This window comes from Habropoda laboriosa, unplaced genomic scaffold (genome assembly GCF_001263275.1).
Source record: "Habropoda laboriosa isolate 0110345459 unplaced genomic scaffold, ASM126327v1 scaffold42, whole genome shotgun sequence".
Classification (NCBI taxonomy): domain Eukaryota; kingdom Metazoa; phylum Arthropoda; class Insecta; order Hymenoptera; family Apidae; genus Habropoda; species Habropoda laboriosa.
Window position 1 is genome coordinate 397,100 of NW_017100181.1, and position 26,225 is coordinate 423,324.

The 26,225-nt window shown below is 36.3% G+C and overlaps 1 protein-coding gene across 1 annotated transcript in view; it reads right to left on the reverse strand.

Moving 5' to 3' along the window:
* LOC108579057 (acetylcholine receptor subunit alpha-like) overlaps positions 1–26,225 on the reverse strand; it is a 115,761-nt gene that overhangs the window by 53,308 nt on the left and 36,228 nt on the right. Inside the window, exon 3 of the mRNA XM_017942491.1 lies at positions 22,083–22,219. Within this exon, the coding sequence (XP_017797980.1) occupies positions 22,083–22,219 (137 nt within the window). The remainder of the gene's footprint in view (positions 1–22,082; positions 22,220–26,225) is intronic.

Genomic DNA, 26,225 nt, shown 5'->3' on the forward strand with positions numbered 1-26,225 from the left:
GCGGAAGGAGTATAAAGTTCCCGTGGCCCTCCCTAGCGTGCCCGACGAGGACCACCGTGGAGATTTTAGTGGGTAAGAATCCCACACTGCTCCGCCCCCCGTTCCCGATTTTGATATGAAACGACTGTTAATTAATGCACTGTCTTTTTCACGTAGTATTAAAAATAATTTTCTTTGATTTGACACATTGTTTATGTAATTCATTTTCCAGTCAGATTTTTGAAATAATGAGAAATAAGATATACATTAAATATTAAGTAATAAAGATTTCATCTTGAAAACATATTTTCGCTCCTTTTTTAACTAAGGCATTATCGTATACTGATTTTGACGTTTATAACTTTGCTTAACATAAATGATTCACAATTTTCAATGAAACGTGTAGTACAGTGATTCCCAACCTGTGTTCCGCGAGCATTTCGAAAGTGTTCCGCGGTAATTGGATAAATTGCAAGGTATTGCTATTATTATCGTACGTAAAATTACTGTTTGTGTGTGTAAGCTGCTTCAGATTTATTTATTTACAAATGAGAAAACCATTTGAAAATTTTACGAGATGCAGAAACATATTTAACTTGCTCCTGATTTACTTACTGATTTAGGTAAGTGCTTCGCCAAAAAATTTTACTCACAATAGGGTTCCGCACTTTAGAAAAGGTTGGGAACCACTGGTGCAGTAAATGTATATACTTAGTATGAACACAAAATCAGAAGCTTTTTTTCTTCACATTATTTATAATTTATTAAAAAAAACAAACAAAGGAGGCTATTCAATTGAACAGCATTGTATAAACGGGATCAGTTGTATATTCGCATGGTGAAAAATACTTCCCTCATGGACCACAGTCATGGTACTTATGGCCCTTTCGATACGTGCAGCGCATTCTCGGATATTCGCAACTCGAAATGTCGAAACGTACGTCTTGCTGTTGCATTTCGGGTGCAGAAATAGGTAGAGAGCGCGGCAGTTAGGCAGACTCGCTATCACGACTTGGGAATCGTGCCATGCTTAAATTGGATTCTATTCTCGAAGGAGTAGCCAAGCTAACGGGTTCGCGGTTGGCAAACGGAAGTCTCCTGTAACTTCCTGCGTCTTCTACCGGTTGTCTGGAATTTCCAATCCTGTCTGCTAGGAAGAAAGGAAGCCAGCATATTTAGAGCGATCCTTGTATTAAATTCAGACTAGATTGGGATGCGCGTGTTGCGCTAAAACGTGCTTTCGGATACGTCAATCCCATGGTCTGCAATATTCACTAGAATCGAACAGCTGATGCGCAGATGGAAAATCTCAACGAAGTGCTTCTGCAGCACCTCAGTTGTATGTATGTACATACACTACCGGTCCAATGTTTGGTATCACTGTGCACTGCAAGTTGCACACAAATTTTTGGAAAAAAGGTAGCAATTTTAAGAATTTTTTAACAAATTTTTTGTCATTCGAATGAATCGAAATGAGGCAAAGTGCTATTGATCTCCACAACATCAATTTCAAGTTTATGAAGAAATAGTGGCAGATTCAAAATTCGTTATATTTGAAAAAATTAAAAATTACACTCTAGACTAAAATACCCCTTTAACAACGGTTAGTGGCAAACTTCGGAAATATTTTGTGATGTAAGTACAAAAGATTATCTAATCAAACCGAACCGCAATTCTTTTTTGAAGTCTTTATACCAAGATTGTGTCATATAGTCGTATCATTTTATGCTACTCGTATTGGATATCACATTTTTATCTCACTCGCATCTACGTTTTTCCTATTCACGAACACATATTTGCTCCCAAGATCAATCGCTCTTAAAATATTTTTGTCACAGCTTCTACGATATCACTTTTTATTCTGGCAGTAAAGAATGTAGAACGTTGAACAAAAGAGATTTGGGGAATTTATAATTGTGGAACTTATTAAAGAAAGTAATATTTTCATATAATAATTTAAATCCGTGTTTTCATCTTTTAAATAGGAATTTCATTTATTACTAATTTTTATTACCACACATTTTTAAATGAATATTTTATAACTTTAAGTGTAGAAGTGATGATATTTCAATAATTGTACAGATTTGTTATCAGAAGTTTACAGTGTATTCTTCTACCAAAACTTCTTTTTCAAAATTGTAATTTTAATCTTCTTCTACATAAGGAATCACCTCTTTTCTGCTTGCACCAGTATTTTTGCTACATTCTGTGTTAAGGCGATTGGTTTCATGACTCGAACGCCTAGCAACGCTATTTTTGAGAACATTTTTACAACTATAGTCGACCGTTGTATAAAAGTCAGAGTCTAGAAATTGTTTAGTAGATCAAAATGTTTGCACAATCAATAGCAATAGACGTGCTGTAAATCCACAATACAGCGCGCGAGCAATTCGAGGTCGGCTCACCCTTGGGTCCAGTGACTCCGTTGACCACTACCTTGCCAATCTCCCAGTTATGTATCAAGGTGAATGGGATGCTTAGAGTCCTAAGAGCACTACCCAGGGTTCTGATACGTCCAACTATTCGTTAGTTGTGTCACTGCCTATTTTTATTCGTTTCGGTATAAATCAATACGAATATAAATTTAAGAGAGATTTTTAAAAGGACAAGAGAGAGAACTTCGTATCGTTCTCCTTTTAAGAGCATCTCACAGATTTATACATTTGCAATAAATAATCAATAGCAAGTTAAAACATGAGTCGATATCCATTGTGTAAACCAGTGCCGTTCAGTCATTGCCCGTACGGGCAGCGTATTATATTTCCCCGGGCGTAAACAAATCGGCGGGCAATAAGCCACGCCTTCTCTGGCAACAAGCCACGCCTTCTCGGGCAACAAGTCACGCCTTCTCGGGCAACGGTGCGGGCAACCTCCAACGTCGCGTAGTCGCGACAACTGTCTGTACTGAAAGAGGGAATGTGCGATAAATTAATTTCAGATCATCTACCAATTTCTCACTTATTGAATCCTGGCAGTCACCGAGCTCGGCCCCCGATAATAAAAGAAGCGTGGATTCTCACAAACATCTAAATATTCACCTAAATATTTGTACTTAATTCTAACCTATTTCAAGGTTTATTTTTTTCACGAAAGATTTATTATCTTAAAATTCCTTTAAGGCATATTTTAATACACACATGTTGCAATGTAAATGTGAAAATTTGTATATTTTTGTGAATTAAATTTATATGTCACTTTGAGTATTTTATAAATTCTATTTTCCCAAGAAAGATTGTAAAAATCATTTTGGTTACTAAGTGAATCAACATTTACAATTTTCAAATGCTTGGTAAACGCTAGACGAATCTCTTAATTATTAACAATTTTCAAAAGAATTAAAGTGCAAGATAAGCATAGTACAATTTGCAAACTAAAAATTAATATATTAGGAAAAAACGATATGTATGCAGGATGGACCAGTAACTCTGTCCACACGGAATACATATCTCCGTTATTTTTAGAGATATGGAGAATTTACAATTGTGGTACATTTTTTATATTACTTCTTTATTTATTGTCGAATGACCTCGTATTAAAGGTAGTTGAAATCATCTAAATATCCGTTATTCGTCTAGAAATAAAAAAGCATAGTATGCCATTTAAAACAATAGAGGTAACTTCGAAATTTTCAAAAAGTATGACTGCCATGATATGGCCCCCTTTGTACCATGCAATTTTTGTAAATAAAATTTTTCTACATCTCTAAAAATAATAGAGATATTTAATATCTTGATGGTCAGTCGAAATATATAATGAAATATTTCTTTTCATTATTCTACGGTTTACTGGCCTCCAAGTGCATATTTTTTTTACATAAAATGATGTTTAGCGGGTGTGCATGTAATCTGAAGCGCGCATAATAGGTTTTCCGATAATTACTGTCCCACCGGTTCACAGATAATTCATCTCCCTGATCGACAATTCTCATCTAATAATTCTGTCTATTCAATACTTCACTCAAAACCTGAATATATTTACTAAACATAAATGAAAACATAATACTGAAAATAAAGGACAAAAAAAGCCTATAATACAATAAACTGAAAATATATGAATTTTAAATTAACTTGAACGTACACTTACGCGTTCTCTTTGTACATTACTTCGTTCACAGCTCCGATTTAATTACAGCTGGTGAGAATCGATATAGCGAGGTCGTAAATTAAAGCATTAAGCGGCGACACCGACTGATGTAGCCACACCCTGTGCTGCACGTCATTTCTAAATTGATATTTAAAATTTCTCCTTAACAATATTTCATCAAACCTATACGGTACCCACTGTTGTAACACAACGACGGATTTAACCGTGAGAAGTGGGATCGCAGAAAAGAAACACTAAGCTTCCTCTGTAATATACAGCAGTGCACACATAAGTGGGGAGGTGACTTCTGCGAATTTAACTAAAGAAAAGAGAGAAGATGTGTCTGAGTGGGATACCGATATATCAAGGATCAGTTGTTCACATTCAGGAGTCGAACTCCACTCCAAAGTCCCATTTCCAAGAATTGGTGGAGACAGCGACGGTCGCTTAAGTGTGCAAAAATGCGGACGCTTATGCGTGCACTACTGTATAAAGTTGTTACGAACGGTTATTTTTGAGTTCAGGATTTTCGTTTATCGCTTGCACGGGTCTCATTACCTCCTCCGAGGGTCACTAGAATTGCTTTGCTAGATTTTTAGTAATTTTTGTCCCTCGTGCTCAATAGCCTACGAACATACCATAAACCACGAATTTCCGAACAGCACATCTGTATGTAACGGTCCGCTTGCCAATTAGTCACCCGGAGGAAATTCCAGATTTTTGGGACCTCCTGCCCACCCCTCGCGACCGTCACCCACCCTTCCAAGGTGACAGCGCGCTAAGGGCGCACTGGAAGGGCGGTAAAGACGATATTAGACATTGGCATTTGCCAACCAGCGTGTCCCAACAAAAATCCTTCTCACGGACGTCGGAGAGTTGAGTCGTCGAGTAGTCGTTCAACCACCACGAACAAGGAGAGCCAAGGAGCAACCAGCTCACATCACGCGATACCATAGTATCTAGACGGCACAACATCGTGCAAACATCCACATAGCTCGAAAGTTCATCGCCACAACCACGGGCATTAACAACAACTATTTACACCGCGACACAACGTGGACACGCGTGGAGAACAATAGAGAATCGGCCGATCGTCACTTATTGGTGACGCACGCACGCATTCAAGCCCTGTATCGCAATCGGGTCCCATTTCCAACACCTACTAATTGCAAGTCTCCGTCTTTATTCGTAAAAATTAACGTGCAGCTGTAAACGATTAAGACGCAGACAAAATTTGTTTAAATACACACGCAACTGAAGAAGCAATTCCGAGTTGTCATCGAACGGACCCGAACGAGTCTCGATCTCGTTATCTCCCACGAGCTGGTGTTTGTTGCGCTCGGATTACGTGTACTTCGACGCGTGACCGACTTTACGACCTCGCTATATCGGTTCCACCAACTGTACATAATTTTCCACTTACGCTATGTACCATTAAGACTGCCGCGAGCGCGCGATGAAAGGCATCGCTGCAACATGTTTACGCGGCTCTTGTGTGTAATGTAGCGCGTTGAGAAATGAAATTGTGAAAACTTGTTAGGTGGGGCCACGTTATCATTTACATTCTGGCAATTTTAGGATGCGTTTCACGCGTGACGTGTTCAACGTTAAAACGTAGTGCTCGTTTCTGCACCCGTGGCCTTCGGAGATCGTTGAACAATGCGATAATCAGAGCGAACTCCCACGGACCCGAGCAGAGTATTTAACCGTAAAATGAACGTACAGGTATAAAATGAATGACATACGAGCGCCGTTAACAAAGATTCTTCTATCAAGCTCGTATAATATTCGCGTCGTATCGAGCAAATAGAGAATCCACCGTGTTCACGATATATTAAATCTCCGAGTTTTTCGTACTTCGCCTCGATTAAATATTGAAGTTTGTAATTCAGAGATTTGTGGAAATAATTTATATTGTAATTGTTAAGAACGAAACGGTACATGGCAGGCAGCACAGGAAATTAAAATTCTAATCTTGCCTCGTGAACCTCGAGAAAATCGTTAGAGAAAGTTTCTAATTTTTCCGCCCCAATCTTAGCATGACCCACTACCCTTTCCAACCTTTATTCGCTGCCACCATCCACTTCGCACTCTCAGCCAAAACGAACATAATTGTAGTTTTCTTAGAACATTTTTGAACATCAACTAAAATGATCAAACATTGGTAAAATTCAATAAATACGTTTCGTTTTTACAACCGAATCACTGTTTTAACGACTCACATACAGTCTGTTTGACGTGACAAGTTTGTGTGACACTTTGATAAACAATTCTCAAAGAATTAAGCATACACAGTAGATATCATATTTTTAACATTCTATAACAGACAACTTATGTTAATTGAAAAGTATTAATAAAGTTAATGTTCCAACTTTCTTGAAATTTCATATATTTCTGTTAAAATCAGCTGCAAAATTTCGCATACATATGCATTTTTTGATGTTTTACGGGATGTTTTAGAGCTAAAAATGTTATTTTCATGTCACACTTAATTTAGTTAGTAGGTCAAAATATATTTTAAACATTCTTTAATATAACAATACATTTATGTATGTGTACATGTATACAGTGCTCGGTAACGATTGCTAGAAAATTTAAGGGGCGGTTCCATAAGTTAAGATAAGACGAAAATCAAGAATGACAAAATTGCGTTTGAGCCTTCGTTTTTTAATTATTAACGATTAAAAATATCCCTGTGGCCGAGCAAACCTTCCTACACTTTTGTTCCTCTTGATTTTCGCCCTATTTTGACTTGCAGAAACACCTCTTAAATTTTCTACTAATTATTGCTGAACACCCTATATGTATACTTCTGCGAGATATTTAAGTAAACAAATTGATTTATGTTTTTCATCGTTCCTACGGATGTAAAGTGTATGCAAGTAAACTTTCCAACGTCTCATTTAACGATTCTCCAATGTTTAAATTTTCCTTACACTCTATTCTAATGTTTCTTATACAGGGTGTCCCAGATTTTAACGGACAAACGTGGTCAGTATATTCTATGGGTCGAAATAAAAAAAAAATCTTATACGAACGTAAGTCTTTTAGAGCTTCGTTAAGAAGTTATGGCGGTAATACGAAATGAAGGAAACAACACCAGACTCACGATTACTGCGATGTAATACAGAAATAAATCATCAATATTTGCCTGATATTTAAATCAACGATGCATTTACCGAAATAAAACAAAATAATAACGATATTCGCAGAGTAATAAATTCTGTTTTCTGATGTCAATCTTGAGATGGAGTATTAGATGCTTCTTGCATAAACAGAGAAAACGTAAATATTGCTGATCTATTTCTGTATTATATCGCAGTAACCGTGATAATCTGCTATTGTTCTCTTAATTTCGTATTATTGCCATAACTTTTTAATAAAGCTTCAAAAGACCTATGTTTGTACAACAATTTTTCCTAATTTCAAAAATTGGGACACCCTGTATAAGGTCACTTTAACATTGACCTACTAAAAATGGTTGAATTTCTGTAATGTACCTACCAAGTCTGGCTGATACATACAATACACAATTATATTTACCAAATTATATTCGCAAATAAATTACTTTGCAATTGCATCCAGTTGTACAGAGTCTCACGATTACTAGAAAGGTGTAAGTTAAATCGAAACACTAACAGCTAAAATATTTCCAAATAACCAAGGAAAGAAGGTAATAAGCAATTAAAAGGTAGAATTAAAAAACACGTGAATTACGATCAAAACTGTTATTCCAAATTAACGGTCGCGCTCTTGTTAGACAGACTGTAATTCATACAAAACGAACGTTAGATCCAATGTCCATAAAACAACGAAGGAAAATTTTATTCCGGTGACTGTGAACGCGTTTGTCATCGCGGGAATTAATGAAATGGGAAATTGCTCCCCGGTGCCGAATACACCGATGGAAGTTCACAGGGCCATGTGTGCCGTTTTAATTTTGGACATCGACACGAAGAATTTGTACGAGTCCTCGCGCTGATTACGAGGCTTTCCAATTCAACCTCCGCCTCCATGGTGAAATAAAAATCTCAGGTAAGTACACAGACTCGCGTTCGATATACGGGTCAGCCGGTCGTCGACATTCCGGAACATTAATTTCAGAAGTGTTTCTATTCACACCCCTGCATGGGTTCATTGGCCCGTAAGGGCTCTTTTCAAAGGGCGCTGCCAGCCTCGTACGAGCAGGGAAATCTCTTTGAAACCGGCACTGGGCCTTCGTTTAATATTAATAGCAGCATTTGTGACTCCGTATGAACGACATTTAACTCACGAGACGCCCCGATTCCGCCACTCCTTTACTCCTTCCATCCCCTTTCTGTTTTTGCCACTTGCGCGAATTCAAGAAACCACGTGGCAGTCGCTGCTTCAGACGAGCCGGTCGCAAACAATGAGGAATAAGGAAGGAACAAAAACGGGCGAAAACAATTCGCCAGAACCTTTCTGTATCCCTCGAGCCTCCATCTTAAGCTTTTTCTCAATCGAACCGTTTGAGTGTCTGCTCCGGGTCAGAGATTTCCAACGAATTTCGTGGACTCCGTAGGTAGAAGAATTATCGTGAAATTATTTGAAAAATTTAGATATCAATATTGCTGCTGCTTCCGTTACAAGCTTCCGCGCTTTCGGAGATAATTTGTCAAATTACTTTGAAATTATTCGACTTATCAACTTTGCGCGTATCTAACCAGACTTGCTAACGGCAACAATACCTTTAGAAATGAGAACAAACGAATCCGGGTTTGTTACGCGTTCAACAATAAATTACAATACATGTCTTCCGTACGTGCTATTGTACGTACACTCTTATTCATAAGTGTTAGGACACTTACTGAATGTGAAACAAGCCTAAAGAGTCATTACAAAATTGTTAAGATCCTGAAGAAAATGATTCAGCCTAGAATTTCGTAGTACATACACCGAGTTTATTACTATTTAAGCTGCCGTCATGAAAACAAGATCCTAATAGTGTCATTGATTATGTCACACCAAACATTGTCACAAGATTGAGTTTGAAAATGAGTTTTGTTGCAGGTCGTTGAACTTGTTTCGGCAGTCGCTTTCGTATAGTGTAAAAGTAATTATACCTATAAATTAAAAAAAAAATTGTGGTATGGTCATTACGCGAGAACGATTGCAATCTATTCAAGCCATCGTATTGTGTATCAAAAATAATGATAATTTGTCCTCTTCTGTCTTTCTCACTAAACTACTGCTTACGAAGGGAACGTTGGAAACTACATAACGGCGTGAACACACTAAATATTTTTACCGATGTTCGAGCCGCTCAGAAGCCAAAGTGATTAGCTCCATCATTTTTAAGCCAATGATTTTGGCTTCTAAGTGGCTCATATGATACTTATTTGGACGAAGAATATAATATTTTCTGTACGAACATAATAGATATCTTAACACTTACGAACGACAGTGTAGTATTAGTGTACATTAGATACAGTTAGTGATCTACATGAAACGATAATATTTACTGCTAAGGGTTAATATTAACCAGTCTGGTGCTTCTAACGTTAAATCCCTCTATTTCACAGAGCAGCCCAATATTTTGCTGGTTTCTTCTCGACAAATATCGCGAATTTTCACAAACACATTCACGTAAAAAAGATTATCGCGAAGAACTCGAAAATCTTGATGAAGCAATTCGGAAGGGGAAGAAACTGTCGGGGTTCGAAAGAATGCCGTTTGCTTCTATTCATCGGGAACATCGGCGAATAGTATTAAATTAAATTGAGTCGCGGGAGTAGGTCTCTCCTTCGTCCCGTCATTGATCTACATTCCCATTGGCGTTCATCTGCTTTATTCCTCGAATCAGCTCGTGCAGTAAGCACGGACAATGCTCATAAATTTTTTCCTGCTACGGCAGACACGGCTTCCGTTTCATTTGCATTGTCTCAGAGCGTAGCGTAGAAACGTAACCGGGATGCATAGGATCGATCGGGAAGGCCATTGTTTCGCCTTAGTGTCGGTATCAATCGCGAGGGACATTCATTATAACGGCATTAAAAGGCTTTTCAAACGGAGAAAACGGTTTCTAGAAGGTAAGAAATTGCAGTGAAAGCAGTGGAACTGACGTGGGGAGGAGGTAGGGGGAGGGAAACGACGAAGAAGAAGAAAAAGAAAAAGAAGAAAAATGAATAGAGAAAGGGCCCTGTTGCCGGTGATAACGTGCTAGGGGCAAAGAGTTCAGAAGGCTGTGGGGAGAAGGGACGAAGGTGCAGGCGGGTGGCAAAGACGAGTCGGGAGATGAAAAGGGCTGAAGACATTCCGTTTCTTCGATGCACACACGCCGACGGCAAAGAGACGATTTCGAATTGTAAAAGCGGTAAGACGAGACATTAGCTTTATGGTGTGGAAGGGAGAGAACGAGGAGGGAACGGGTAGCCACGGATCCTGGATCTTCTCCAAATCTACAGGAACTGCCGTTCCTGTTCCTCGTTGTTAGTGCTGCTTATACAAAACCAAGATTTTAAAGTCCACAACAAACTGCCGCAAACTGGGACGCAACGATTTCACCACAGTCTCCGTGTTCAGTCGTTCGTTATTAACGTTTCAGGACTTTTTAGGGCATTCGGTCCTTTATTCTTTTCCCTACGTTATATCTTTCCCTCTCCTCTACCTTCATCCTTCCCTTTATACATATTTCTTTGTCTCTCACAACGGATGTATATTTTATTGCACGTAAAAGTGGACTCGTAACGTGCTCAACGCCGCTGATACATACAACAGAATGACGTCCTCTACGTTCCATGCTCCAGACTTTTGTCTTTTTATCTCTCTCTCTCTCCTTCGGAGATTGTCGCGAATTCCGGTCCAACACAGTGATGTCCTTTAATGTCGCTACGTTCCTGTGAAATACTATCGTCGCCCTGTTCATTAAGTAGTAATTTCGCGTAAGTATGCATAGTTTTCGAACACTTTAAACTGCACGTTATGCATGTTCGTCGTTAAATTGTTATAGTTTCTTGGTCAGTTTATTTTTAAGGGGTAGTTTATAGAATAAATATTAAAATGTTGATTAGATTGTATCTTAGTTATGCTTATTACTTAACGACGAATAAATGTATGAAATATCGTAGAAATGTTACATTTACAATTTAATATGCAATGGCATTTTTAGTACACACATTGGGTGTCTTTTTCATCTCAGAAGGAACCGAAGCTATGGAAAAAATGTTCTTACAAAAGTTGCTTGGTGCGATGGGGGACATTATGTGGTATAAATAGTTTGTCCGCGGTTGAAGCGGGAGAAATTTCAAAGTCAAGTTAATATTTTTAAATGCAACGCTATATGTATTTTTCTATTCTTAATATTGCAGCGTTTGTTTGGATAAATTTAACATTGCCACATTAAGTCATTTCGTTTTATGAAAAGTTGCAAAATCGTGAAGAATTTGTATTAGTTGTACAGTCAAGTAGGGTTTAGCTGACCGAAGGCGTGACACATGTGAATTGGACTCCCCCAATCCTCACTACTTTACGATTTTTCATAAAACGGAATGTCTTCGTGCAACACATTGTTGCATTCGTCTCGACAAACGCTATCATATTATATAACAAAAATGTATATATAGCGTTTCACTTAAAAAGTAAACTTAAACTTGTGCTTTACAAGCGAAAAAAACTATTTATACCACTGTCCGGTACCGAACCATAATTCATCTTTACATTTTTTAACCATCAGCTCACTTCTTCCACACCCACAATCCTAAAGGTCAAAATTTGCCAACCTCCACCGATCATCATCTCCACTTGAAACACACCTACAACCACACCCCCTCCGACATACCAAATATATGCTCAACCACCACCACAATTTCTCAGTTAGTAACGAGGGGACACGAGCGCCACCTAACCTAACCTATAATTTTGTACAAGTCCGTTACACATAACGACAACTATACACCATTTCTTTTTGTACTTATTGTAAAAATTTAACTAGTTGAATTAGATGATAAGGGTAAAACTTGTCGAGACATTTTTAACCCAACCACTCTTCTCCAAATTGATTTGCGTGATTAGATTGACGCAGACCGCCGTTTCACTAAAAATCGTCAGTCACACGATACGCGAACGGTACAACAACATTATCTTTGTTGCGACCTCATTAGGGCGCAACGGAGCCTCGGTTTGGCGGATTATGACAATAAACGATTTAGTCACATTTAGCCGCCAGACCGCAATATACAGACAATTAGACAATAGGTCCCAAAACACTTGGGACCATAAAACATTCGTTATCAAAAATCACATCTTTCGTCGACCAACCTCCATAACACAACAACCAATGAGAACCAACACAGCGTCTATATATACACCTACACACCAGCGAAGCACGAATTACATTTGTATTGTTAGATCAGTGAACGATATACATCGTTACGACGACAGACACAGTTTTTCCAAAGACTCGCCCATGAGTCTCGTAACACATCACATCAGACTCGATCGAGAGTCACCTTCCAAGTTTCAATACGGTCATCCGGATTAATTTCCCGGTGACCAGCGTCTTGAGCGACCGTCGCGAGCGAGCGTAAGCAGGATTTGCTTAAATTCACTGAAGAATTGCGGAGCAAGGGACGCAACAATATTTCCCATCATACCAAACAACATTTGTAAGAATATTTTTTCGATAGGTTCAGATCCTTCTGAGATATTCCACCCTGTCCAGTTAAAAAGGACAGCCTGTAGGTCAGTGCCGTTCAGTAGGCCTTTAGGCGGGCAAAGGCACCCGCCGATGCCCGCGGGCAGAGCTGAGGGCAAAGTCGCGGGCTAGTGACATCACATGCATTGAAGCCGAGTGGAAGACAGACGCTTGTGTTACACATCTTTATGGTGATCAAATTATTAGAGCTACAATACGAAAAATATGTTTTTTGCTTTTGTGTGGAAATAAAATCACAACATCAAGGTTTTTACACTAGATAATTTTTAATTAACGATTGTTTGTTGAACTTAGCTTATAATATCTGGTAGCGCTACCTTTTGCCGCAATTACAGCCTTGATTCTTTTTTCGATACATTTTATGTAACTTACTATGCGTTATAAGTAGTAAAAATACTGCAGCAAAATTTCAAATGCTCAAGATCTATAAACCAACAAAACTGTAACACGTGGTTCTCAAGTGGCGATTTGCAGTACTGATACAAAATAACGCCCATATGACAGATAATATTGCCGAAAGTGTTGTCAGGTGTATATTTGCAATTTGTAAACATCAACGCTTCATAAAAAGAATAATAAGAATTCGGTATAACTAGGTTTCCATTTGAAAATTAATCGCTATAATGTAAATCCGTCAATTTCTTGCAGGTGGCTCTGATAATTTGATCACCCACTGTACGTGTACATACACGCCTCGTTGCCCGCCGATTTGTTTACACCCGGGGAAGCCTAACGCGCTGCCCGTACGGGCAATGACTGAACGGCACTGCTGCAGGTAATTTGCTTCGCGCAAAAGCAAATCTTTTTGATTCTTTATTAAAATTATACTACAACAACGATAAATATTGATCCGTAACTAATGGGAAATAGTGAAGAAATAGTGATTGATATGAATAACAGTAAACGGCAATTTCTCAACAAACAAAAGGAAACTTTTTCAATTTATCGAATCACTGTACCGTAATGTTTAATGTTTTCAGTTTCATAGAGTATCGCGATTGTGGTTCATGTTCAAATTACTCTACATATATTGCAGTCTGTAATCGCCTCTAGGTGGAACAGGCATGAAACTAATTTTGAAGCTTGTTTCAAGCTAGATCAGACGTGTTTATTCAGTCCGGAGGAAGACTCGAATACATTTATCAACGTTTGGGTTTGCAAGTTTACAAAGTTTTCAGAATTCAATGACTGCCATGCTGCCATGTGCAGTATTGATACTAATAAATATTATGCTATTTATTTGACGAGCAGTGTATCTATTATAAAAATGTATTATAAAAAACAATTACTACGCAATTTCAAACAAACGCTCAAATTACATTTGGACTATTTTTTATCAACTTTTAATTACAAAAAGCACAACCACTCTTTTGTACTCTATTTGGATAACTTGCAATAAAGAAAACTTAATTTTTACTGCAAACTGATTGTAACAACGGAGAAAACTATTACAATGATTTTTAAGCATATAATATTACTCACAGAGTAGAAAAATATAGTTGAAAGGAATTTCATTTAACTATGTTCTATATCTATGTATCTAAATCTACGTTTTATTAACCTGTAATTATATACACTCCCGTTCATAAGTATTAGGCCACTTTTTGAATGTGAATTAAAACTAAACAGTAATTCCAAAATTATTAGGATTCAGAAAGAAATTATTCAGTTTAGAATCTCGTAGCGTAAAGGACACATACATTTTTACCAATATATCTTCAACTTAATGTTATCACTCGATAATTCTCACTCCATTCATAAGTTCTAAAAAAAGGGCAATAATTAAATTTTGCTTTTTCTCGTTCCACTTCCTTCTCTAATTTTCGTAAATTGACATTCTCTGGATAAGCGTATCGGAAGTCATGTTTTCCTTGCAACTGTGGTATGCTAAAAGTGGACAGTGGTTATATACTAATGGATTTGGAATAAAATGCTCGTCATTTTTTGTCATTATGAAAATTTCAATAAAATGAAAAATTAAGTTAATAAATTTTTTTTTGTTATAAACAAACTGTATTTTGTTAAATTTTTTAACACCATGTTATTGTACGTCAGAAACCATTAACCTCGCCCATTAACAATTTTTTCGTATGTCTTTCCGTTTTCGAGATAGCCGTTTCGAGCCAAAACTTCAAGGGGTGGTTTCACCCCTTAAACTCGAGTTACCGCAGCTAAAAAAAAATACGTGTCGATTATTTTTGGCTGCTTTATAAGTGTACAAAGTTTCATCAAAATCGAAGCCGGACCGTTCGCGAACGTTCCTTGTCAGTAATGAACCCGGTTGGTCTACTAACGAGTTTAAGTAAACATTACATATTTTTTGACTGAACATATACGGCCAGTGTAGGAATTATTTCATAACAAATTCCAAGTAGGGGGAGTACCCTTAACGACGGACGGCACCTAATATCGGACATTGGTTATATCTGCAATAACTGAAACGCTACGGAGCCGTTATTCTGCGTATCTCCTAATTTTCTACGCGTTTCAGTCGCGTGTGCACAGGTAGAGGGATTTATTTAAGAAAAACCTTAAGTGTCCGGCGCTAGGGGAACTCCCCCTAATAATTTCTGCACGAACATAATAGCTGTCCTAATACTTATGAACGGTACATAGAGTACATGCTGTTTCATTATTGAGATATTACCACTTCACGAATGCTACCTGTTTCGGACTTAATTTTTGATTCGAATACCAAAGGACATTTTTTGTTCTTTTATTCTTCGTGTGTGTACTTACACTTCAGTAAGCACATTCATTTAATAGTGGAAAAAGCATGGAACGAAATTCGTTCGAGCGGTATTACCCGTGTATCTCAATATTTGTGTCACTGACCAATCGCTAATGCGACCTAAAATCTGCTCGAATGAAGGGAAACAAAATTGAAGTAAAAATATCTTCGTCTAAAGTACCCACATGTTACATCTATTAAGTATGTGTAGAAGAAGCTTCTGTCACTGGCATAACTGCAAATTTATAATTGCTCGTACTTCAATTGATCAGATTTTCCGGAGACAAATTCAGTAAATTTTTATTAAAGAGAAGTAACTGCTAAATGAAAAGTTTCAATTTTTTCAGAGAATCTAAATGTAACTTTTAGTTTCTTCTCTAATTTTTAAAAAGTAAAAATGTTACAAAATGACGGAGTTATTACGAAACATGCTCTGCTAGCATACCAATTGTCGAGTGCCATTGTTGGCAAGGATTGGAACGTCTGAAATAAAAAATTCCTTCTGATTTATAAATAAAAATGTGTTATCTATAACGTAGCATGTGATTCTTTACGTTTAAAGTCGATTTTCTTTTTGGTAAAAAAAGGTTTTTCCTCTTCAAACTGCTACTATTTCTGTACTAATAAAAATTTTCGAAAAATCGCACGCTAGACTGCAGAGAATACATTTTCCTTTATAAATCAAGAAGAACTTTTTATTTCAGACGTTCCAATCCCTGTCGGCGATGGCGGCCAGCAATTGATGTTCTAGCAGAAGAAGTTTCGCAATTAGCGAATGACTTCTTCATTTTGTAACATTTTTACTTTTTAAAAATTGAAAAAAAGCTGAAAGTTACATTTATTTGCTCTGAAAAAACATTTTAGTGATTAGTTACCTATGAAAAAAATTGCCAAACTTTACTTATTTTTAAACGAATCTACCATGAGAATACTGTCATTTCATATGCAATAATTCTTCGTTATTTCAAATTTCTTCATACAACTGACCACAGTTTACATTAACACGTTGACTGCCACGGTGGTCATCGGTGACCGGAGTGCTTCAAATGTTTATAATTGTAAAAGTTGAATGAACATTGACAGTTAATGAATTTTGAACATCATCGCTATTCAACGATTCAAAATTTTTACTAGAAGATCAAAAATGAGAGATTAATTTTTATCAAATCTTCTATCTACCGGTGTATCGTATTAAAGCATTTCAAACATAGATGCGGCTGATCGATACAATCTGGGCAGTATGTGCCCAAAATTTGCAAAATTTTTTTTTTCTTTGTCAAAATAAATGCAGATCTGTTTACTACGTTGCTATGATACCGTTTGAGGTATACACCACATCGCACAAGCGTCGTAAATAGCGTAAATAAATATTCCAAAATAGTTGACAAGTGTCATCGGGTGGACCAAGGTGCCACGGTGGTCACCCGTGACCACCAGAAAGATAAACGCCCCATGGGTAAGAATGTTGTCTTACATAACCATATTTATTATTACTTTGCCATTATATGCTTAGAATAATAAAACTACTTTCGAGGTGTTCTGAGCAAAACATGTGATTTCGGCGTGGCAGTCAACGTGTTAATATTCTACTTTACAATTAATCTGTCTTTTCAAGTATCTAATCCTAATTGATTCCTTTCGTTGCCCATACCTTACTTATTATTGAAAATACTCCACTGGTGTATTTGTACCAGGAATACACAGAAGATATTCATTTACTTTAATTGTATATATTTATATACAACCAAGGCTGTGGTTTGATCTGAGCAAATAGTATACCCTATGCTTATTGAAAATTTCAAATGTGGCGCCCTGAGCAAAACATGTGATTTCGGCGTGGCAGTCAACGTGTTAATATTCTACTTTACAATTAATCTGTCTTTTCAAGTATCTAATCCTAATTGATTCCTTTCGTTGCCCATACCTTACTTATTATTGAAAATACTCCACTGGTGTATTTGTACCAGGAATACACAGAAGATATTCATTTACTTTAATTGTATATATTTATATACAACCAAGGCTGTGGTTTGATCTGAGCAAATAGTATACCCTATGCTTATTGAAAATTTCAAAAATTTTGAATATTCACCTAAATATTTTAAATTGTTTCAATTTGCTTTTAAAATGATAATTTTTTACTAAATACCCGACTAAAACATTTTATTTTATTATTTTCTCTTTATTTAAGCAATATTTAAAATTTCTTTCAACAAATAATACAGTGTACGGATTTCTATAACTATACATAGTTCAAACAAAAAAATATTTTTATATACCTTTAAAAATGTTTAAAAATTTTTATTCCATATACCGTATACCTCCTGCTGATTTTACGACTACAGCACTGTATACAATATTCAGTACGAAATTGAACTCAGTACAGAGCCTTTAAAATCAGCACTGTACTACATACACTACCGGCCAAAAGTTTGGAATCACTGTGCATTGCAAGTTACAGAAAAATTCCCAGAAAAAAGTCACCATCTTTAAGAATTTTTTAACGAATTTTGTATCATTCAAATCAATCGATAAATAGCAATTTATCTCCACAATATCAATATCAAGTCTATGAAAAATTAGTAGCAGATTCAGTACTGACGAAAATTGCGAGGTGATTCCAAACTTTTGGCCGGCAGTGTATATCAGTATGTCTGGTCACTTTAGTTATACTGCATGCCTAAATATTTATTCTAATAAGTGTTTAATAACGTTACGCCTAAAATGAGTCTCGTATCTAGTAGTTTTCAGAACGGTGTAAAATGGAAATATAGAAACTCTTTAATTTAATTTAGCACAATCTACAAAATAGGAGAATACTAACGTACGAAGTAAAGTTAAGTTCAGAGTTGCCAACGGATATCTAACAAACTCTCCATAAATATTTGCGGAAAATTTGCTAAAAGACTACACCATTCTTCGTTACAAAATTTAAAAAACAACTTAAATTGCAAAATTAAGATACAACTTGTGAAGTGTATTTATTTTGCAACGATGCAGACAAAATGTTTTGTGTCGAAGGGCACGTATATTTTTTAATCTTTAAAGACTCGATCATCGACATATCCACGTGAAATTAATATTGTCGATGCGCGCACATTGTGCATATTTCGTTGGAACTAGCCTGTCTATATGTTCAGAATAAGGTGGCCCGCACGGTCCATTTGTGCGATAACCCAGATCCGAAAACAAAAACCTTTTGTATGGCCGTTGAATATCGCGATGACGCACTTTGATAGTTAGAAAGACTTTCGAGAACTCGTGTTTCGATAAGGTGCGAGGAAACGAAACTGGTACAACAAATTAAATCGGGCCACTCTTTTCGCCACTCTTTCTATTCTGCAGATATATGCGCATTTTTGGCACTTCGATGAATACTTTCAGTAATTTATAGAATAGAGTAAAAGTAGTACAATTACGCTTTTTCCCTCACTTGATGTTGAACAAAAGAGGATTAAAACGTAGTAATTAACCCCTTAACCTATGATTTCTTTTCTGACTATGCATCTAAGCGTCAGCCATTTTACTGCTTCAGTATTATTAACTGCATTTAGTAATCCTCAGTTTTACAAATTAAAAGGAAAGTTAGCATTACAATGAAGTTTCCTTACTAATATCATTATTTCAGTCACATCTTGACCAAAATTTCTGCCACGAGTCTGACACGATGTTGTAGGTTGAGGAGTTAATTAGAAATAAAATTTTTTCAAATATCCATTGTATTATGGATATTCCATGCACAAGAAGCATATTTAGATTATGCGTATGAAAATTCTCCGACTATTTAATTTTACACAATTATGTATTGGGACGTGTAAAATTCCTATAAACATAGAGAGTTATGCAAAAGTCCTCGACACTACTGCTTTTATTTTTCCTTCTCTTTTTAATAAGTTGAAGAATAGAAAAGAAAAAGAAAAAATTAAAACGCAAAAATTAAGTTGCAAAGTGCAGTGAACTTCTATAACACTAGGTTTACGGACATTTCTTATGTACAGTAGTGCACGCATAAGCGTACGCATTTTTGCACACTTAAGCGTCCGTCGCTATCCCCACCAATTTTTGGAAATGGGACATCGGAGTGAATGTGAACGACTGACACTTGATATATCGCTGTTAGGACAGCAAGGGGACGATTTTATGATACGTGATTTCTAGTTCAGCAAACCGTTATTTTTAATTTAGCAGACCGGTCTGCAGCCAACATGCGGCACGTAGAATTTCTCAAATATTAAAGAATAGGCTATTGTTCAGTCGGTAAGGCAAGGTATCATAAAGTCACCCCCCAAAGGGTCTTCGAAACCGACGCAATTACCGAGGCCTCTCGGTACCTGACCCTCCGAACGAGTCGGAGAGTCAGAGTTGACCTGGCCGGGTTTTCCCCCCTTGTTTTCAAATTTCCATCCAGCAAGGACCAGCTTCGTCACCCCCGGTCCAAGGACGTGACGCGCTCCGGGTGCAATGGAAGCGGGTGATACGGGGTTGGTCACTTAGTAATTTTAAGAACCTCCCTTCGCGTCCCTTCTTCAAATTCGCAATAGAAGCGGGCGATACGGGGTTGGTCACTTAGTAATTTTAAGAACCTCCCTTCGCGTCCCTTCTTCAAATTTTAGAAGATTTCGATAAGAAGGCCGACTTAGCTTAAGACCACAGAGTGTTAGTACACAGACCAGCAGTTACATCAGAAATCCTAAGGATTCCATCAGACTCTCAACGCAATACATTCAATCTTCAGACGGCACATTAGTACCCGAGTGCTTAACAATTGGTATCCCACTCAGGCACACTCCTCTCTTTTCTTTAGTTAACTTCGCAGAAGTCACCTCCCCACTTATGTGCGCACTACTGTACCTATCTCTACAAATTCTCTCAAATTGACGCGTGAATGGCACCGCATATTTTCTTTAAAAAGCAACATATTATACACTATTAACTTACAAATGAACGATAATACGAACAATATATTTATATAAAATGTATAATAAGCATAGGAGAGAAATGTAAACGGCTTCTGTAATTTTCCTCGTGAAATTCGAAATGCGTCAAAATGGTGCGTCCCGTAAACCTAGTGTGAAAAAGTTTTTATGCCTGATTTAATATTCGATCATATCGTTTGAAGTAGCATTTTGTTTTCGGAAATAAAAAGACCATAAGGCAATTATCTGAAGTTCATATGAAAAAGAAAGTAATTAATCCGTGACCATTTTGTTACCATTACACCATTGTATCAATCAGTTAAAAATTTATAAGACTGGAAAGCGAAAATCTTGAAACAAACGTTTAGAAATATTTGAAACCTTGAAAGGAGAAACTTGTAAGTAAGTAGGGTGTTACAAATTCAAATTACGGAGTGTGCAGTTATATACGAGTTCGATTTGAATTTTGTGCCTTAAATAAAGAATATACGCTACTTGTTTCTTCCCTCTGGTAATTCTGTATGTCAGGTGTGTACATAAATTACGTACAGACGTTTGCTCTTGAGCACGAAGGTGAGTGACGGTTACCATTAGACCGGAAAAAAGGGATGAAATAAACTGACAAAGAGAAATTTCAAGGGTCGCAGGTTCCTTCCAGAGACGAATTCCATTTCAACTCTTGACAAATAACTCTGAACCAGCGATGTTGCTATCTATTTCATCGATTAGAATGAAAACATTCTTCTATTGTGGAAATGAAAAGCAAAGCGAAAAATTACTCCTATTCTTTGGTGACTTAAATAATTATAATTCGTAATACGTAACTGAGAGTGTACTGTAACTTTAAGCTGATGAAAGTGCGAATGAATAATGCAAATTAAAATCGAATAATCAGTTTCTCTTTAATTTGCGTAATTATTTAACTTCCGTTAAACATACGTCATCTTTCGAGTTTATTCAGACTTAAAGTCAAATATTAGATCACAGGTACGATATTGCTAGAAAGTTTTGTGTGCAGTTTGTAGCAAAGTCAATTAAAGATAATTTTCTGGAATGTCGTGCTGTGGTTTTCAATTATATCTGATGTTCTGTAGGTCATTTTTTCCACCATTTTTCCTGCTCTAATGACAGAAAGAAAAGTATGTTGCGGCACTTGCCGTATTTGTCTTTTTATCTGTTAAAAAAATGGGCGAAAAAAGTATAGGGTCCCTTTTAAAAAAGTAAAGGTGACTGACAAAAAATGACCCAAAAAACACGAACTGCAATCAGCCTGCAATCAAACCAAGGTGTTTAAAGGAAAAAAGATTCGTAATGAAAAATTGAAGGTTAATTTTGAAATTAACCTTTAATTTTAATTATAATTGTAAAGTTAACCTGTAATTGTAATTATAATTTAAAAATTTTTTTAAAATTAAGGTCATCCTGTATTACCGTTCTTCGTAACTTGTAAGAGGAAAACAGATTGAAATTCATATTTAGCGCAATAAGTGCGTCTGAAAATAGCATTCGAACTTGTCTGTAAATCACTTGGCGTTTCTGCATCTTCACATGGCTAACTGTGTGAACGCGTTCTGAAATAAGCACGAAACTTGTGCTGCTCAGAAATCACTTTGAAGGTTTTGTGCAGCGCGATAAACTGGAAAAGTCGCAGCTAACAGTTGGCAGTACGAGTTACTTCAGACATGTTTTGAACACTTACCTTATCGAAACGAGTATCATGGCGAATATCAGGTACTTTCCAAGCAGCGGCACGACCAGCGACGTAGGTGGAATGATCTCGACGACCAACAGGAAGAACACGTGAAGACTGATGAGAATGGAGATGGAGAGCGTGACCTGTAATGGTAAAATATTCGATTAAAAGTTAACTCTATTTCCGGCGAATTATTCTCTGGAATTTATTCGCTTTAACTAAGACACTGTTCGTACGAAAATAAAGATATTGAACTTTTTACGTACGATTCCTAAAAGTTTCAGATACACATTTTATTTAATATTTCAGAAACTGTTATTTCAGCGGTTCACAGGCCAAAGTGGTTAACTCCACTTTTCGAATTTCTTTCAATTTGAGCGCTAAAGCAGTTGATTGATGCTTATCTTTTTATATTTAAAACAACTTTCCTTAATAATTGAGCTCAACACCGCTAAACGACAAAAATTTTTATAGTCGTTGAATGATAAATCATTTAAATTGTTGTGATAATGTAATTCAAACGCTTAAAAGAATTTCGCTGAGTATAATAATAATTTCATCAATTTTCTCCACTTTTTTGTTTTTTGGAGTTAACCGACTTGGTAAATGAGCGGCTAATTTATAGAAAAATGGTTTAAATGTAAAAATTTCCTTTTTTACGGAATTGGGAATTCAGTTGTATATAGTTTTTGGAAAATTTGTCTTATATAAATAATACAGGAAAAATTTGTTATCTTTTACCCAATTTTTTAACGAACTAAGAGTGTAAATTTGAGTGGAATGAATATAGATAACTTGAAATTGTTCATTTCAATCTTCTAATAAGAGTTTCATTCAGTTCAAGCTCTTTCAGCTTCAATAATTCCTAGATCGATTGTGGATCAAAAGAAAGAGATCTTACAACATAATTGGGTACGAGTTGTTACCGTTCCTTTCGTATTTTGTATTATTGTTATAATTTTTTAATAAAGCTTCAAACTATATTTAGACAATATTTTTTTCTTACTTATACCCATAGAACATACGGACAAAGCTTAATAGGAAAAAACTGGGACACCCTGAATACATAAATAAAAGAGCTTCGATGAATATTGGATCGGTAAATGTTCCATAGCAGCTAGGTAACGATACACGCGTAGTACAATTTTATAAGTCATAAATTATGCAAATTATGGAATCATAATTTAAAGAAAAGCTTCAGCTAAACTTTCTTTTACGCCCACTTATTTTTAGTGTAATCATTCGCCAGTAAGAACGTCTTCTAAGTTTCAACACACAAAGTTGTAACGGAACCTTCAGATCAACTCAAAGGACCTTTCAAAGCATAATTTTTATTCAGACTATCAAACTTAACCCTAGTGCGTTTGTTAATGCCCGTGGTTGTGGCGATGAACTTTCGAGCTTTGTGGATGTTTGCACAATGTTGTGCCGTGTAGAAACTGGTTCGAAGGACCACCCAAATGATTGGGACTTGTAAAAACTGATCTATGGTATCGCGTGATGTGAGCTGGTTGCTCCTTGGTTCTCCTTGTTCGTGGTGGTTGAACGACTACTCGACGACTCACTCTCCCGACGTCGCGTCTCGGACGTCCGTGAGAGGGATTTTTGTTGGGACACGCTGATTGGTTAATGGTTAACGATTGCATTTGCCAATCAGCGTAACTAATATCGTCTTTACCGCCCTTCCAGTGCGCAATTAGCGCGCTGTCACCTTGGAAGGGTGAGAGACGGTCGCGAGGGGTGGGCGAAAAGTCCCAAAAATCTGGAATTTCCTCCGGGTGACTAATCGGCAAGCGGACCGTTACATACAGATGTGCCGTTCGGAAATTTGTGGTTTATGGTATGTTCGTAGGCTATTGAGCGCGAGGGACACAAATTACTAAAAATCTAGCAAAGCAATTCTAGTGACCCTCGCAGGATGTAATTAGACCCGTGCAAGCAATAAACGAACCAACGCGACATATGAACCTAGACAATAAACGTTTAAAGGAACGTAAACTTGATAACAGCAAAAATGACTAAAAATATAAAAAGGCGGTGGGTCAAAAAAGACCCGAAGTCCGCTCTAGGGTTAAGTTTGAATATATCATTTCTTTTCTTTTCAGCCAAAATGTTCTCATGAAATTAAATCGATGCGTGAATATTAACCCATTTGCATCCGTAAGCGGAATAATTCACACATGACGATTGCATAGAAGGATTTCGAAGCTTAAAAATTTCTTAATAATTTCGAATTATTGCACGTAATTTCGGAGTAAAATCAGTAATAAACAAAAACACAAGAAATATTAGGCCGACTGCCAATTGAACGTCTCAGATGAATAACGCTAGTAGCCTATTCAGAGCTGTGATGCAAATGGGTTAACAACAGTTTGTATCAATCTTCTCTCTTTTTATAACGAAACAATATTTTCATAATGGAAATAAATTCTAATACAATACAATTCTAATTAAAAGTTCGAACGTAATCTCTCAACTATAATCGCAGCATCACAAAATTGATGTAAACAATACCAGAACATGGGGGAACTGAAAAAACTGTAATTACGAGAACATGAAACGAGTAAAATTGAATAATTAATCTTAACCCTTTGGACTCCTTTGTCGAGTGTGACTCGACATCAGTTTTATTCACAGGTATGAATGAAGTAATTTTTAAATTGCCAGTTTAAATATGTATTATATTTTGTAATATTTCTTTTACCTGGATGAGCAATAGGAACAACATACATTATTTTCAATATAATTAATAAGAAAAATCGTTTAAATTGGTTCCTATCAGTCAAATGTCTTTTGAAGTGCGTTTCAAATAAAATTCTGAAAATAATAGGGAGTTATTGAAAAAAAAAAAAAAAATTTAGAACTGAAAGGGTTAATAAAAATGACAAGACTTTATTCTTATGATTCCATTTTACTGCGCTTTGAGTTGAATTTTCGTTCAACAAAATGCTTTGCAGTTATGAAATTGGCACGGAAACAAAAATATTTTATTTATCTCTAGATACAAATATCAGCATTATTTGTTTTCCCATCAGAAACAGAATTTTTCTGCGTTGACTCTTTGTTGACAACTCTTTCACGTTGTCATTTTACTTTCATTCGAATTTAACAATAAAAACGACAACGATTTAAAAACTTTTCGATGGTATTATAGTTATAAAATGCAGCGGACACATTTTTTAAGAAGAGATTCCACTTTTTTCGTGGTAGGCAGATTCTTCCCTCAACTTATACCAAGATGAATTCTCATTTCCCACCCTAACACGAGTTCCCTGTCCAAAGGCAAATTAAATTCCATTCAAAAAGGACATGGAAGTTGCGGATAGTGGACGGGAAAATTCTTATTTATAGGCCATATAAGGAATACACGGCGCAACAGGAATGAGGAATATAAACGAGGGAGTCTAGAGTGAAAAGAATAAGATAGATAATGTTGGATGGTATGCGAACTATTAAGATTAAATTCCATATTCACTTTCATAGATAAAACGAGTACTTCGTAAGACATATGAAATGTTTTAGAAATCTAAGTTTCTAAGAGATTGCAATTTACGTATTTGTTTAGTATCGATTAATAAATAATATTGGTTATTAGGTAGACACAAGAAGTCTAATAGTTTGCTTCAAATAGATTGTACATTTGCTGGTAAATATTAATCAATGTGCATACAAAGTACTTTTAATATAGAATATAAACTATGTAAACGGTTTCAAATGTTTAAAATACCTTGCTAATTATTAAATTAAGGACAAATAAAGCTTAATATTTTCTTATAGGAAATTCACTTTTCTTTTAAATTTTCATACAAAAATGTACGCATTCCATTATATTGTAAATGTACACAAACATGTTATTTAAAAAAAAACAGTTTCAGCATTACAGTAAATTCTCCACAAATGTCAGTCCGCAAGGAACCTAAACCTGACACTTGTAGAGTCAGGGACTACGTTTTCGAGCCTTGTGCCCGCCTTTGTAGTTTGCCGAACGTAGACAAGGAGAGCGAATAAAAGATAAGGATGAAACGTGAGTCGTGGCAACCAAGCTATTTAAATACCAACTTTTTTAATTTTACGTTTTTTTATCTCGAAATTTTTCTGAACATATTGATGAGATTTTTCTGATGAAAATGACATCAAACACGACATAAT